General features: G+C 28.6%; 1 protein-coding gene across 1 annotated transcript; it reads right to left on the bottom strand.

Moving 5' to 3' along the window:
* Positions 1-11,344: 11,344 nt before the first annotated feature.
* LOC101246258 (uncharacterized) lies at positions 11,345-14,272 on the bottom strand. Its single transcript, XM_004242014.5, has 6 exons — positions 13,902-14,272; positions 12,963-13,540; positions 12,477-12,666; positions 12,318-12,382; positions 12,004-12,214; positions 11,345-11,808 (listed from the first exon to the last, which is right to left on the bottom strand). The coding sequence occupies exons 1-6, from the start codon at positions 13,998-14,000 to the stop codon at positions 11,560-11,562; spliced, it is 1,392 nt and encodes a 463-aa protein (XP_004242062.1). The 5' UTR covers positions 14,001-14,272; the 3' UTR covers positions 11,345-11,559.
* Between the last annotated feature and the right edge of the window lie 598 nt (positions 14,273-14,870).

The following is a 14,870-nucleotide window of genomic DNA, read 5'->3' as shown; positions in this document are numbered from 1 at the left end:
TTTTTCATTTATTAATATGAGTTATTAGTTATTAAAATTATATTTCTTTTTAAAAATTATTATCCGGTAATACTTTAACTGATAATTCAATAGAAAATTGATAAATTATGTTTACATCATTTGATATATAAAGTTTGTGATGTTGTTGAAAACTTTTGAATATTATACAATGTGTTAATGTTTTTTCTAAGGAAGAAATGATCTGTCAACTCATGTACATGATTCATTTAATTTGTCTTTTTGTGTCTGTATGTGTGTAAAATAAAAATTTTAACGACTAAATCGATAACAATCAATAGCTGATACTAATAGATAAGCTAATATTTCAACGTTTTTATAATAATTTAGCATGTATACAAATCAATAATCAATACGTCTGATCGATAAGTTTTTAAATCAAATTAGTCAATATGCAGTCCCTGTGAAAGCGATTTAAAAGACAAAAATAATTAAAACATATATAATTAAAGCTTAATACATTATTAATCATAACTTTTTTAGCAAATATAATTTAAACTGATGAAGAATGTTACTCATTTCAATTAAGCATCTGAATAGATAATATAATATTCTTTTTCAATATTTTAAATCAAAATTTAATTTTTGTATACATATTCTCAAATATTACTAGGGAAAAGGGTCTGATATACTCCTCAACTTTGTCATTTGGAGCTAATACACCCCCGTTATAAAAGTGTAACGATTCAAAAAAAAAAGAGAATTATGTAAATAAGAATAAATAGGTATTTAAGGGCATAATTGTCCTTTCACGTTTTAAATGAATAAATAAATAAATAAATAAAACAGATTTGTATTTATTTATTTTAATGTTATTTGACTAATTCTTGAATTAGTCTCCTAATCCAATTAGCCCTCTCTCTCTCACGCTTCTAAACTCCCTCTCTCACGTTCTCCATCTTCCTCACATTATTTCTGCCAAAATATCAATAATTTTCATGCTTGAGAACTCACAAAAAATTTTTTTAAGCAAAAGAAAAAGTAATCAAAACGTCAAGGCTAAGAGAGGTATACTTTGAAGTGAATTGGGAGTGGTTTGGAGGAGTTTTCCGGGCAGCAACATTAAAGTTTGAACATCGATTAAGGTATGAGTTTCTCTCATGGAATTCTTTCTCCAAGAGTACTTTCTTTCGGACGTTTCTTAAACTCTTGAAACTAAGGTTGTTCCCCTTCGTATGTCCTTGTCCTTAGCTCCCTAATGAATTTGTAGGATGGGTATGTTGTGCTGCTAGATTTTTGCATGAATGATGTGTTTAAATTAAATATGAGTGTGTTTATGTGCGGGAAATCGCGATAATGATCATCAGAATATGACCGGAAAAAGTTGATGTATGGGTGTGTATAGGGCAGTGTTTTAGGCATTGTTTTGGGGTATATAAGTTGTTTATTTATCATGTATTTTATGTGTGAAATGGGTGTGCAATGTGATGTTCATTTTGATGAAGCATAGTGAAGTGAATGAACCATGAAATCTCCCTAAGAACTAATGTGAAACTTGATGAAAAAGTGCAGAAAAAATAGTGGAATAAATTTCCAAAAACATAGAAATAGGTTTAAAAAGAATCTGGAAATTTTTGGATGTCAAAGAATTAAAAAAAAAAATAGAGGGGCTGTGGGGGTTCGAACCCACCACCTCACAGCCTCCTCTTCAGCGAAAATGAGAGGAAAAATAAGGGGGCTGTGGGGGTTCGAACCCACAACCTCCCTATTCAAGCGAATTTAATTAAAAATAATAATAATAGTAAATTAAAATTCTAATTAAAGTTGGAAAATTAATTCTCTTATGTAAACATTGAGATTTAATTTAGAATTTTAATTAAAAATAGAATATTAATTCTTTTATGTAAATATTGAGATTTAAATTGGAATTCTAATTAAATTAGAAAATTATTCTTTCATGTAAATGATTGAAATTTAATTTAGAATTCTAATTAAAATAGAAAATTTATTATTTCACGAAAATGTTGAGACTTAACTTAGAGTTCTAAATTTATGAATATTAGAACAAAAATCAATGAAAAATATAAATGATATCCAAATAATTCAAAATTTGGGTTCTCGTGTCCAAACCTCCGTATTGATACATAAGTCATACGTGAGTGAAATATTCAAGAATAATGTCATCTACGTAGATCAAAAATCAAAGATCTTGGCATATATACAAGATACATAAGTCTTGTAATACATAATCTTAGAAAAACAAGAATTCACTTAACGAACTATAAATGAAGCCTCATGGCTTGTATGTATAGATATATAAGTTTAACATACGTTCAAGAATAAGTGAACCTAAGATATACGTAATGAAATGAAGAATGTGGTGACAATCATGATGTGAGGTTAATGCGTATGATGAGAGCAATCTTAAATGAGCTTAAGTAAATGTTACCGATACATACTCACCAATGAGAGTGTAAGATAATGAAGAGACCAGTCTCTATGAATACTCTAATAAAAATATTGAGTTTAAAACACTTAATACTAATGATGAGATGAGAAATCATCTATTGAGCTATGATGTCTTCATACTAGAAGCAAACTTCTATGATGTATGAGTTGCATGTAATGGAACTTTATACCGAGCACCGATAGGCTAGCTATGAGTGGTGATGCCTTCTTTCGGGAAGGGCGGAGGTTCACGTAATTCTCATGAGATGAGACTGTCCGGCTTGCCGGGTATGGGTCTCCACACATCTCCTAGTCTTTGAACCTATATTGCCACTATAGGGATCTGGCGGGGTTAAATTCCCATATACGCTAGCATGTTATTTGAATCGCTTTGGCCGGTGATTCCACCTCTTTTCGGTGTGGGGAAGACACTGGATTTCATGATGCTCACATGATCTATGTCGGTTAAAGTTAAAGTTCCCAATGAATGAATGAGGCCAGCCTCAAATGAATCATATAAAGAAATGAATGATACCGAAGGTGTTAGGATAGGATAATCAAGAGGTGAGCTAGATTCAGGTAATGACATTAGGTCATTCCTGATCATTGCACAGCAAACCCGATGAAAGTCTTAAACTACATCCTAGGTATAGCTGGTGTTCGCACTGGCCTATGAATGAATTGAAATGAAATACGAATGAATGAGTGAAGCAGACTCTGTGTTTGCTAAAGAAGGCTCCCTAGTTGAGGTCCCATATGTTGAGCCCTCATTTTGGAAAGTCTTAAAGTTAAGTCTATGATAATAAGGTCTCATGGTATACGAATGAATAATATGAAAGAAAGTATGTGTTATATGTTATGTGTTATATGAATATGTTATGTTTTGTGTGCTATACGATAATTATAATGATGCATGTCACTCTCATGGCATAACTTTCCCAATCTCAATTTGGCAAGTCCACTGACTTGACTTCCAAAAATCATGTTGTTAGGAAAGAGCTATTCTTCCTCATGCATGTCCCTGGTGTGTACTTGCATATACTCATACTTAGTACAAGTGTGTACTAATTCCATACGAACATCTATTTTTAGGTGCAGGCACAGGTGGACGCTAGAGCTACAGGTTCGTTGTTGCAGCTATCCGGACATCAGTATTCATCCGGAGTTTGGTAGGTCCTCATGCTTTCGAGGATGCTACTGTTTTACATTCTAGCGTAGTTTTAGAGTTGAGCTAGCGGAACATGTTCCACTAGCGTTTCTTTCCTGTTTTGGTTCAAACTTTGTATTGGTGCTATTTTGGCCGATATACAATTAATACTTAATGAATTATTTCTTTCAGTTGCTTATCTCTTAAATGTTAGATGGTTGATGATGAACGATTACGAAATGTTAAGAATGTTCAGCAAGTATGATTAAAGAATCAAAAATTTCAAATTTTCCGCTAAAATTAATCTATGTAAAGTAAGAATGACGTAAGCAGGCTTGTCTGCGACCTCTGAGAGGTCAACGACGCCGGTCTCGTCTGGGGTCTAGATTCCGGTCGTGACAAAAAGTGGCTCATATATGCCCTTACGGTTATACAAACGGCTCACATATACCCCTCCCATTACAAAATGGCTCATATATACCCTTCATTTAACGGGAGTTAAAAAATTAGTTTTAAATTTATATTTATTACTTGTAATTTTTTTTATAAAATTATTTAGGGGTATATATGATTCTTCTATCAAAGTTCAAGGTATATTTTAACTTTTTTCATATATAAATTATTTTTTGACTTTTTTTATTATAATTATTTGAGTTTCTTATGTTTTTTCTTTCATTCCTTAGTTTAAAGAAAACATATTTAAACTATTTTTTTTGTGTATTGTAATTTAATTTCGTATTCGAAAAAAAAATTGGTCATCTACAATAAGTTTTACAAGAATATTAGTGAAAAATAAATAAATATGATTATCAAAATAATAATTATAAATTAGTCATTGAAACAAAAAAAGATCAAAAAAATATGTTTGACGAGGATTAAATTTACTCATATGGGTTTATATTTTTTAGAAAAAAATAATAAAAATTTAGATTAAAATTATTATTTTTTCTATTTCCGTTAGAGGAAAAGGGTATATGTGAGTCATTTGTTTACAAGTAGAGGTAAATATGAGCCACTTTCATAACAAGGAGTATATCAGCTCTAAATGACAAAGTTGAAGGGTATATCAGACCCTTTTCCCATATTACTATATAGATATATTAATTATTTAAAATATATCATCACATTTAGTTTTAAGAATTGTCTTAATAAACCTTCATCCTCGTATATATTCCAATTGAGGAAAGTGTGAATAATTAATGAAAATGATATAGTTTTATTTGTTACTTTATATACGTGATGGCATTTAAGAAAAGAAAAATTTTAAAATATTGAAAGTGTAATAAAAAAACACTTTGTCATATAATAGTCATATGTAAATACCACAATATAGCCATGTCAATATCACATTATTAATTAATTTTCTTATTAATTATTTTCAAAAAAATTTCTTTAATACATTTTAAAATTAATTTACACTAAATAACTAATTACAAATACATTTTCTAAAATGAAAATTTTAAAATGTGGTTTATTTTTATTCCTCCATACCCATCTCCCACCCACCTTCTTCACAATTTATATCTCTTAACTGTTCATTTTTTCCTCTCTTCATATCCCATCGAGCTCCACTACACTTCCTATTTCTCTTTTTTGTCTTATTCGGTGAATCAACAAACTTTTTTAACTTTGATAAATTTATATATGTAAAATAAATTTAATTATAAAATATTGATATTGAATTTCAAAATTACTAAAGAGATAGTGATATTGAAGTAGCTGATACAATTGAAGATAGGTGAAAGGAGAAAAATATGCATCACCGAAGAAGAAACTTATTAGGGAAGACAATAAAATAAAAAAAAATTGAAAAGTTTTGTCTACTTATAAGAAAATTCGTATAATTTAATAAAAGTCAATATATTAACAAAATAATATTTAAACTATTAATTATATATTGACTTATAAAAAAGATATGTGTATAATTTTATTAAAAATATTTTTTATTTCTTCACACGTCATTATGTGAGTGAATTCGTTCTATTTGTTACATCATTTCTTAGGGGTGCATTTTATTTACTTCAAAGATATTAAAAAGTATATAAATATACGTATAATTTATGACCTAAAGAAGTTATTCGATTAAATTTAAAGTGTTTGTGGGTAATGTTAAATGTCAGAAAATCTGAACACGAGCCACAAATCCTTGATCATCACGTAAAATAAATAAAAGAGAAAATACATAAAGTTGACACTTGAAGTTATTTCGAATTTTTAAAAAAACATTTAAACTATACAAGTGTTCTATGATATTATTATATCATTTTTTGTTCACATGGAATGAAAAATGCATGCATTTTCTTAAAGAGTGTGAACAAACTAAAAAAACTAATATATTTTTATTTTTACAAGAACTTTACTATAAAATATATATATTTTTTATTATTATTATTTTAACTTTTTCTCAATATTATTTTTTTATTTTTCTTTCTTCCTTCTTCTTTAAAAATTCATTGTCGTCTTCATTAACTTGTCACTTTCAATATTACTACAACTCCACCTCTCTTTTATTCTACTATCAGTTTACCTCTCTTTAATTCTAAAATTATATTTAGATATTTTAATACATTTCGAACAATGTGATAAACCCATTAGATTTCAAAATGATCAGTAGGAATTTTTTTAGTGTTTTATCCAAATTCAACTAAATTTTTTCAATTTTCGGAGAATTCTTATGCTTTCTTAGAAAAATAATTAATCTTGTTATCAATCACTCAACAAAGTCTAGAAAATAGTATAATTTTGGAAAGTAAGAAATTTGACCAAATAAGAAAAAGAAAATAAAGAGGCTCAACTTGATGTGGGTGTGGGTTAGGTGAGGGTGAGAGGTGAAGAAGAAGAAATAAAGAAAGAAACCGAAGGCAGCTTGAAAATTGGAGTGAAAGATGAATTAAAAATTGAAATAAAATTAAAATTAAAATAATAAAACTAAAATAAGTCAAAAAGACAAATAGCAAGAGAAATAAACAAATAAAAAACTTAAAATGAAAAAAAATAACAGTTCAAATTGAATAAACACGTGTCACACAATGATTGATGTGTGATTATATCTGCCATTTGAAATTGATGCAAAAATAATTTAATAATATATTTAAAATAGTTTTGAGGATAATAAATATTTGCATAGTAAAAAATTTAAGATAACTTAGGTGTTACTTTACTTTACATCTTTTACTAAATAAAAATAATTTTAAGATTGTGGGGTTATCGTTCATTTGCTTTCAACAAATGAATAATTAAAATTTATTGATTTTGAAAAAAGGACAATCATAAAAGAAAGTAGTATGTGAAAAGAGAATTGGGGGCTCACAAATTGAGGCGGCGAGAGGAAAGGGGTGGTGTCGAAGCTTGAAAGTAACTGATGCATTAATTATTTAATACCATTAGAGGAACAATGGGCCTCACTTTGATACGATAAAATTTAAATTTATATTTTATAAGAATGATTTCGTATTTAAACAAGCCAAGCAAAGGATTCAAACTCAATTTTTTAAACTAAAAATAAAGTGATATCTATCAATATATCATAACTTTTGTTGGTTTAATTTGTGTGATATGATAATATTGATCGTGGTGCTAAGACTATTTAATCTAAATCAAATTTTCAAATATGAGTTATAAATTTGAAAAAAAATTCTACCATTATTTTCAAATTAATTTTATAGTGCACGAACTAAATTAATTAAAAAGTTCCCATATAAATTTCAAATTGCTTCAAATGCTTTTTTTTGAATAAATTTATCTAAAACATTCTTTTTTTTAATCAAGTATTAGAGATTACTATAAAGTAAAAACAAAATATATACATACTATATCTTCATAGACTTTATCTATGAAACAAAAATTAGATATATTATTATTATCGTATTATTGCCTTATATTTTATATGGAAATGGCAAATGAACCACTTGAAAAAACAGTAGTTGGAAGACGTAAAAAGCCGTGGGGTGACCATTTGCTTTCTTCGTGAGCCTGTGACATACTTTCTTCAACATAGATAATATATTTTAATATTCTTGGATTTTTGTTTGATATTTTTATACTTTTTAAGAGTTAATATTTCTTCCTTCATTTTATTTTATTTTAATTAGTGAACAACAGTGACAACTACTTATCTTTTAAAATAATTCCCCAGTTCAATACCAACAGCAGGAAAACAAATAAAAAAAACAGCACTTTTTCGCAGTTCGTAACGTAAGCGGTGAGCGCAGAAGCTACTTTCCCAATGTCTTCGCACATTCCCAACAAAATCAACCCAATTTCTTTCTTCTTATTAAAAAATATTACTAATAAATATAAAATTGTTATTACATAAAAAAAATAAAAAATACAATCTTTATATTCGCTAAAGATGGTGAATATAATGTATTAGTGGTGAATCGTAATAATTTATATGATTGACTGATAATTGTAATAATAGAGATGATTATTATCGTAGTGATATTATGATAAAAATAATTTTTAGCGATATTAAATATTGATATTAATAAAAAGTGTTAAATTTTTTATAATATTAGTTAACTGCCATTAGAACTAATATCATTAAAGGCTTTAGAGACATATACAAATAGTGACAAATTTTCCCGCTAAATATACATATTTAGTGACAATTAAGAATAAAATATCGCTAATGATTATTTTTATTCTATTATGACTGACATGATAATGTTGATAATGATGATTGCGATTGTGAAATTGATGATGCGGATAATTGATAGTTATAGTAATAGTATTGACGATGTGTTCGATGGTAGTTGATGTTAGTGTGAGTTGTGATGATTGAGTAGCTATTGACGATAATAATAATAATAATAATAGTTAGTAGTGATAATGAGTAATAGTAATTATTGATAATGACTAGTTATTATAACGATAACTTGGTTGATGGTGACGATAGGTGGTTTACGTATCTATTTTTCCTCCCCGTCTTTATTTTTCACTTTATCTTTGAACTTCTTCGTTTCACCATTAATCCTCTTAATGACTATTAAAGTTATTTCTCGAAACTCTTAGTACTTTATTATTTTTTCTGTCTCATTTTATATATCGTTTTTTTCTATAAATAATTGAATCATAGTACTTCTCATTTTATAAAATTTTTGCGTAAATAATTATATTTTATCTATTATATTCTTGATAAAATAGTTACTAATTTTATCATTTATTACTAAAGTTACTTAAAAAAATATTAAATAAGGACATAAAGGTAAAATTATATCTTTTCTTAATACAAATGCAAAAGTAAAATAGTGTTTTCCTAATGCAACTAATGTGTCCATTCGACATGTTGTTCATATTTTCACTACTCCTTAGCCACATTATCGTTAACCATTCTTCCATCTCCCATGCTCGAAAGTAAAGTTTATGAGTTTTGGATCTTATTATTTTTAGAATATAGAAAAAATATTTGTTTATCTAAATGTAAATATTAAATTGTTGAGTAAAAGTTTATAGGTTCTACAAGCTCATAAGTCTAGACAGTGGTAGGTGGGTGGATTTCATTTTATTAGTCATGTAGTCTAAGTTTGTGTGACTATAATTTTTAGTTTTATTTAAGAAAAGAATCTCCTTTTCAATTTTAAATATAATTTAATGGTCAAAAGTCACGTGAATTAAAAGGGAGGATTTGATGGCTCTTTTTCGTGGAGTCCGGAACTTAAAGTATAAAATATTAATAAAAAATTTAAAATGATATATTAGAACAATAGTAATTTATCTCATCATAAAAAGTAAAATTACTGTAGCTTTTGTAAAATGTAATTTTTTATAAAAAAATTTAAATCTATCTAAGCAGCAATTTTTAATTTTGTTTATTTTTTTTTAAATTGCTGCGTCTTTCAAAAAAAAGATTTTTTTTAAAAAAAATCATATTTTGCAAATTGTTGCGGTAACAACGTTTTACTTTTTTCGGTGGAGTAAATTGCTGTTGTTCCAACAATTTTACTGTTTTGGTTAATTTAAAATTTTATATACCATTTAAAATTTTTTATTAATATTTTATGCCCTTTAAACTCCGAACTCCTTTTTGGTGGTGGTGGGAGAGGAAATTGGTTAAGGCCAATCATGAATTTGTCATGATTTGAAACTACCACAAACCTTTTTTCACCACTTTTTAAATGATTTTATTTCTCAATATACTCATTTATTTATGAACAATGATAATTGGTAGATGACAAAAAAAAAAAAAATTGCTTGTGACTCAACCTTCTCCATTTGCCACTAGTTTTCTGTATTATTACTTGGACAATTGGGGACGTCATTTCAAAATTTAGCAAATATCGGTAAACGCCTTGATGGCTAATTTCATGCCTTGTTTTCTTTCCCATTTTCCTTATCCCACTATAATGAGTCTGCAATATTCCACGTTCATACAATCCGTCACCTTAAAAATTCATTTTTTTTTAAATTCATTACAGATATTACTTTATTTAATATAATTTTTTTAAAAAAGAATTCATGAATATATAACTCATGAAATAAATATAAAACATAAATAACTTATAAGTCTACAATTATTTAAATTATAACGGGTCAAATAATAAAAACAAACTCAATAAATTTAATTTTTTGTTTATGTAAACTATAACAGGTCAATAACAAATTCAACATAATCAAAATCAGTTTAATTTTGTTTACTCAAATTATAATGGGTCAAAAACAAATAACAAACTCAAGCTATCACAATAAGTTGATTTTTTTTTTTCAAAAATTAAAGGGTCAAAAATAATAATAACAAATTCAATATAATCATAATAAATTTAATTTTGTTTATTTATACTTTAACGAGTCAACAAGAAAAACAACAAACTCAACATAATTACTATAAGTTTAATTTTGTTTATATAAATTATGACAGATCAACAACGATAATAATAAATTTAGCATAATCCAACAAATAAAATATCGAATAAATTGTACAAAATTCTTTGAAAAGATAAAAAACTATTTATGATATAATGAATAATATTATTAGATAATATCTCTCGTGAAATCTAAAAAAAGGAATAAATAAGAAAAACACAAAATATGTTGAGAACATCACACTACAATGAGCACATAAAAGTTTATTGGTATATTATATATGAATTATGATGTTTACATCAATTTAAAAAATACGAAACAAATGTTTTTATTTATATTATATTCCTAGAGCTAAATCATAGTTAATTAGACATATATTAGATCTTAATTTTTCACTTAACTGTGATACAATAATATGATTTGATGTAAACGATAAATGTAACCGTGTAATTTTTTGATCACGAAACAACGTTTTACGAACTACGGAAGTGAAGAAGAGCCCGCATTCCATGTTCAGATGATTTAATTACAGTTCACACTTAGCTTTTCTCTTGAATGATCAACATTTTTTTCGAAATAGAATCTCTTTTATTATTGCGTCAACGAAATATATAGTTTTAACATATCTTTTGCGATGATCCAATTTGGGAAAAACTTCTCCCAAGAGATTTTCCTCGACAAAGAGATAGAGTATCTAGCTAAACAATCAGCTATTATGTTCACAACTCTAGAAATATATATAAATTCAACGTAATTGAACAAGCTTAATGTCTTCACAGTTGCGTTTTCTCTTGAATGATGATTAATAAGCTTAAAACTTGCTACTATTTTTTCCAAATACAAATGCCTTATCTTTAAAATGCCCTGAACAAGCTTTGAGATCAAAGGGGAAGTATAAACTTCTAGTGATGCAGAAAATTGCTCACCAACAATAATTACGCTTCAATCCCAAACGAGCATTACACAAATAAGACTAGAAATTAGAATGTGTAATGATGTAAAATTCCTTTCTTCTGCATTGGTTTATTCTCAAGTAAAACAGAAAATTTCTTGTACAAACAGTGAAGGCAACCAAATACTATATGTATTTCGTCTTCTACATTTCGTTCCTATGTAACTCACTCTGGTAAGCAGTTACGCTAATCTAGACTAAACACATACAACGTGTTGTCTAAATTCTGAATTCGTCACTACTCGTAGAATTTCTATATGGGAAGTGAGCAAGGACTCTCATTTGAAGGGAACACAAGGGATTTTTTGAGGAATCGTTTTTGCTGGTCATCAGCAAAACAAAGAACAGTATCGATACATAGTTCAAGAGCGGAAGAGGGTGGAACAGGTACAAAATCCTGCAGCTTTGCATATTCTGAAATCAAGTGATACATGTAATCATAAATCCGATCGATACTCAAACTCTCCATGAAGTCTTGTCCTGCTTTTCCAATCGCTTCAGCCTATTCAACAAAAATAATTCAAGTTAAAGACATTGCTAAATGAAAACAACAGAGAGAATCTTAAATCTAACTTATTAGTATACAATAACAACGCCAGTGAAATCCCAAAGGTAAAATGTATCTAAAACGCCGTATATCGTGGAGGTAGAATGACTATTTCTGAAGGGCAAACGTACTAGTAAAAAAAACATATACCTCCAATGGATTTGCATTACCCCAATCAACTGCTTGTTTTATAGAAGGGCATAAATCAAATGGGGGAAGTGGCCAGTAATTTTTCTTCGGGATCAGACCGCGACTAAAGAAATCCTGATACTGTGGGGTGATTATCAAGGGAAGAGAACCACATGATAGAATATACTTCAAGCTCACTGACCATGCATATCCTTCTGCATAAATCTTGTACCTGCATTATTAAGAACACAATTTAACGCATTTTTTCCCTGTGTCAGACGATACAGAGAAAATTAATATGAACCCTACATAAGTTTGGACTTCTCAAATCTCACCTATGGTTACATTGTTTTGACAGTTTGGACTTCTCGAATCCGACCTTTGCTTCTTCTGTCCAATTCTATATCCACAATTTTAAATATAAAGCGACTCAAATTACCAAAAATGAAGAACAAACAAAATTATCTGATCATTCAAATGTGTAAGTCATGAACCTGCCGCATAATTTGTGCTCTCCACATTTTAGTGTCGTTGCAATTAAGCAACTCTAAGCGAATAGGAGAAACTACGTCTGGGTTCCCTTTCCAGTATGCTACTGGTATCTTACTTGTCCAACTTTTAGAGTTTGAACCTTCTTTGATGCTTTTAAATTCTTCATTCCACGGTCTTATGTTTATTTCAGACCTGAAAATATAAATCAGCAAACACGAAAATGTGCATGACACAAATATCTTGCTTTCGAGGTAACTAATTCCACTTATTATGAAAACTGGCTTATAGTTCCACTGCAGATCGAAATTATACTGTTAAATGGATTTTAAGTTCTAGGACAATGTAAACATTTTTACGCAATAACATCACTTATAAGGTAATTGTAAGTAATTTTGCTTCGATTAGCTCTTATCAATAGCCAGTATGATGCAAATTCACATAACTGTATTTTGCATTTGGATAAACTGAAGCAATTTTCGTGTACTTACCAGCCCCAGAAAGACCAATCTGGAAATGGTATATCGTAATGGTTTGGCGTTGTACAGTATCGAAACAGAGGCACAGGCATTGAAGAATGCTCCGTTCGATTTATGATAGGCTTATCCATGCAATCAAACATTAAATCAACATCTGGTACTTTTCCAGGATATTTCCTGAGTAGCTGCAATATTCCCCAAATTGTAAACATAGCTCTACTCTGCACACAAGCATAGTAAAAATCTACAAACAATTTTCCACCAACAATTACAACTCTAAAAGCTGCATTTTTCTGAGCTTCCATTACATGGTTAATCGAAATCCTAGACTTGGCCCATGGCTCGAGATCATAACGTATGCTCTTGAAGAAATCAGGGCACTTGTGGGATTTAGATTGAGGTTTGGTGCTTCGAGGAATATCCACGACATGACTACTGCTACTACAAGTAAGATAAGAGCATTGTATGATCGTGGAAGCCTTTGAATAAGTAGATTCATCATCGAAAGATTTAGCAGGAAATATATGCCATGGCGTTGGCTCTAAGTTGTGACCAACAATTGTTTTTGTCTGAGAAACTAAGTTGTCCACCTATCATCCAAGAAAAATAACAAACCAAAATCAATCTAAAGAATGTCATCAAAAGTAAAGAAACTATAGAATGTTCCGAACTAATTCAAAGCACCAATAAAGCAAAAGTTCAGATAATCAATCGAGCTACTAATATTACTTGATCTTATTCTCTTAGCAATGCCAATAACATAGAAAAACAAGATTTAAAAAGAAAAACATGTTATTAATATTATTATTATATATTTGATAATGCCACGTGAATCTCTAAAAACATGCAAAAACATATAATATAGCTAACCCAATGAAAGAAACTTTGTATACATCAATGTCTTAAAAAATTATTATGTTTTTTAAATTAAAATAATGAGTTTGATATTACCTCGAAGAAGAGGATAAGAGCAAGGAAGAGAAAAGCAAAGAAGACAACGTAACGAGGGAGAAAAGATGGTCGACGATTATGCCTTGAAAAAATCCCCATTAGAATTGAATTGATTAAGAATTGACTGTTCCTCTCAAATCAATCTATTCGAGTCCTCGAAAGCAGTGTAATTTGATTATCGTTGAATTGCATTGTCGATGATCCTATTAATTTTTATAATTAGAAGATGAAATTTGACCTTTGTTTTACTTTTTGATCTGCTCTTTTCCCTTTCGTTCTCACTTTTCTCACACACCACAATTGTTTACTTATCCGCACACCTCTCCTTTTCTCAATGGTTTGGATGTATCAAGGTTGTTTCTGCTTTAAAAAAAATATAAAAGAAGAAGCGATGTTACACATTAATATATATGATGAAATAAGACGTATTTGTGTACATAATAGGATTTAACTTATAAAATACAAATATAAATGATTTTTTCTTTATGGTATGCTATTTAATAAATCAATAAATATGTCTTTAATATGATTTCACATTTACGTCTATGCCCTTTAACTTACACTTAGACTTGTATAAAATTAAATTAATAGACACATTTATTTTATGTGATATAAGATAGTAGACATTAAGTAAGATATTGTGTAAGATGCAAATTGTTAGCACGTACGACATTAAGTAGAATATTATGTAGTATGCAAGTTGTCACGTAGAATAATATATTGTGTAGAATACGAATTGCCACGTAGCCGTAAAATGTGTGTGTTTACTTGTACCTATTTGTGTATACCCAAATAGAAGGACATGTCAAATAAAATAGAATTAAATGAAACTTTATATGTTATGTCTTTGAACAAAACAACCAAGTCCACAACCAATTCATGATTTCTGACTTGATTTATTTGACTTCCTTTTTTTAATATAAAAGATGGATTCAAATAGAATATTTGCTAACAGAATGTTGAATTTTT

This window comes from Solanum lycopersicum, chromosome 6, assembly GCF_036512215.1.
Source record: "Solanum lycopersicum chromosome 6, SLM_r2.1".
Classification (NCBI taxonomy): domain Eukaryota; kingdom Viridiplantae; phylum Streptophyta; class Magnoliopsida; order Solanales; family Solanaceae; genus Solanum; species Solanum lycopersicum.
This window is presented reverse-complemented; position numbering and strand designations above follow the sequence as displayed.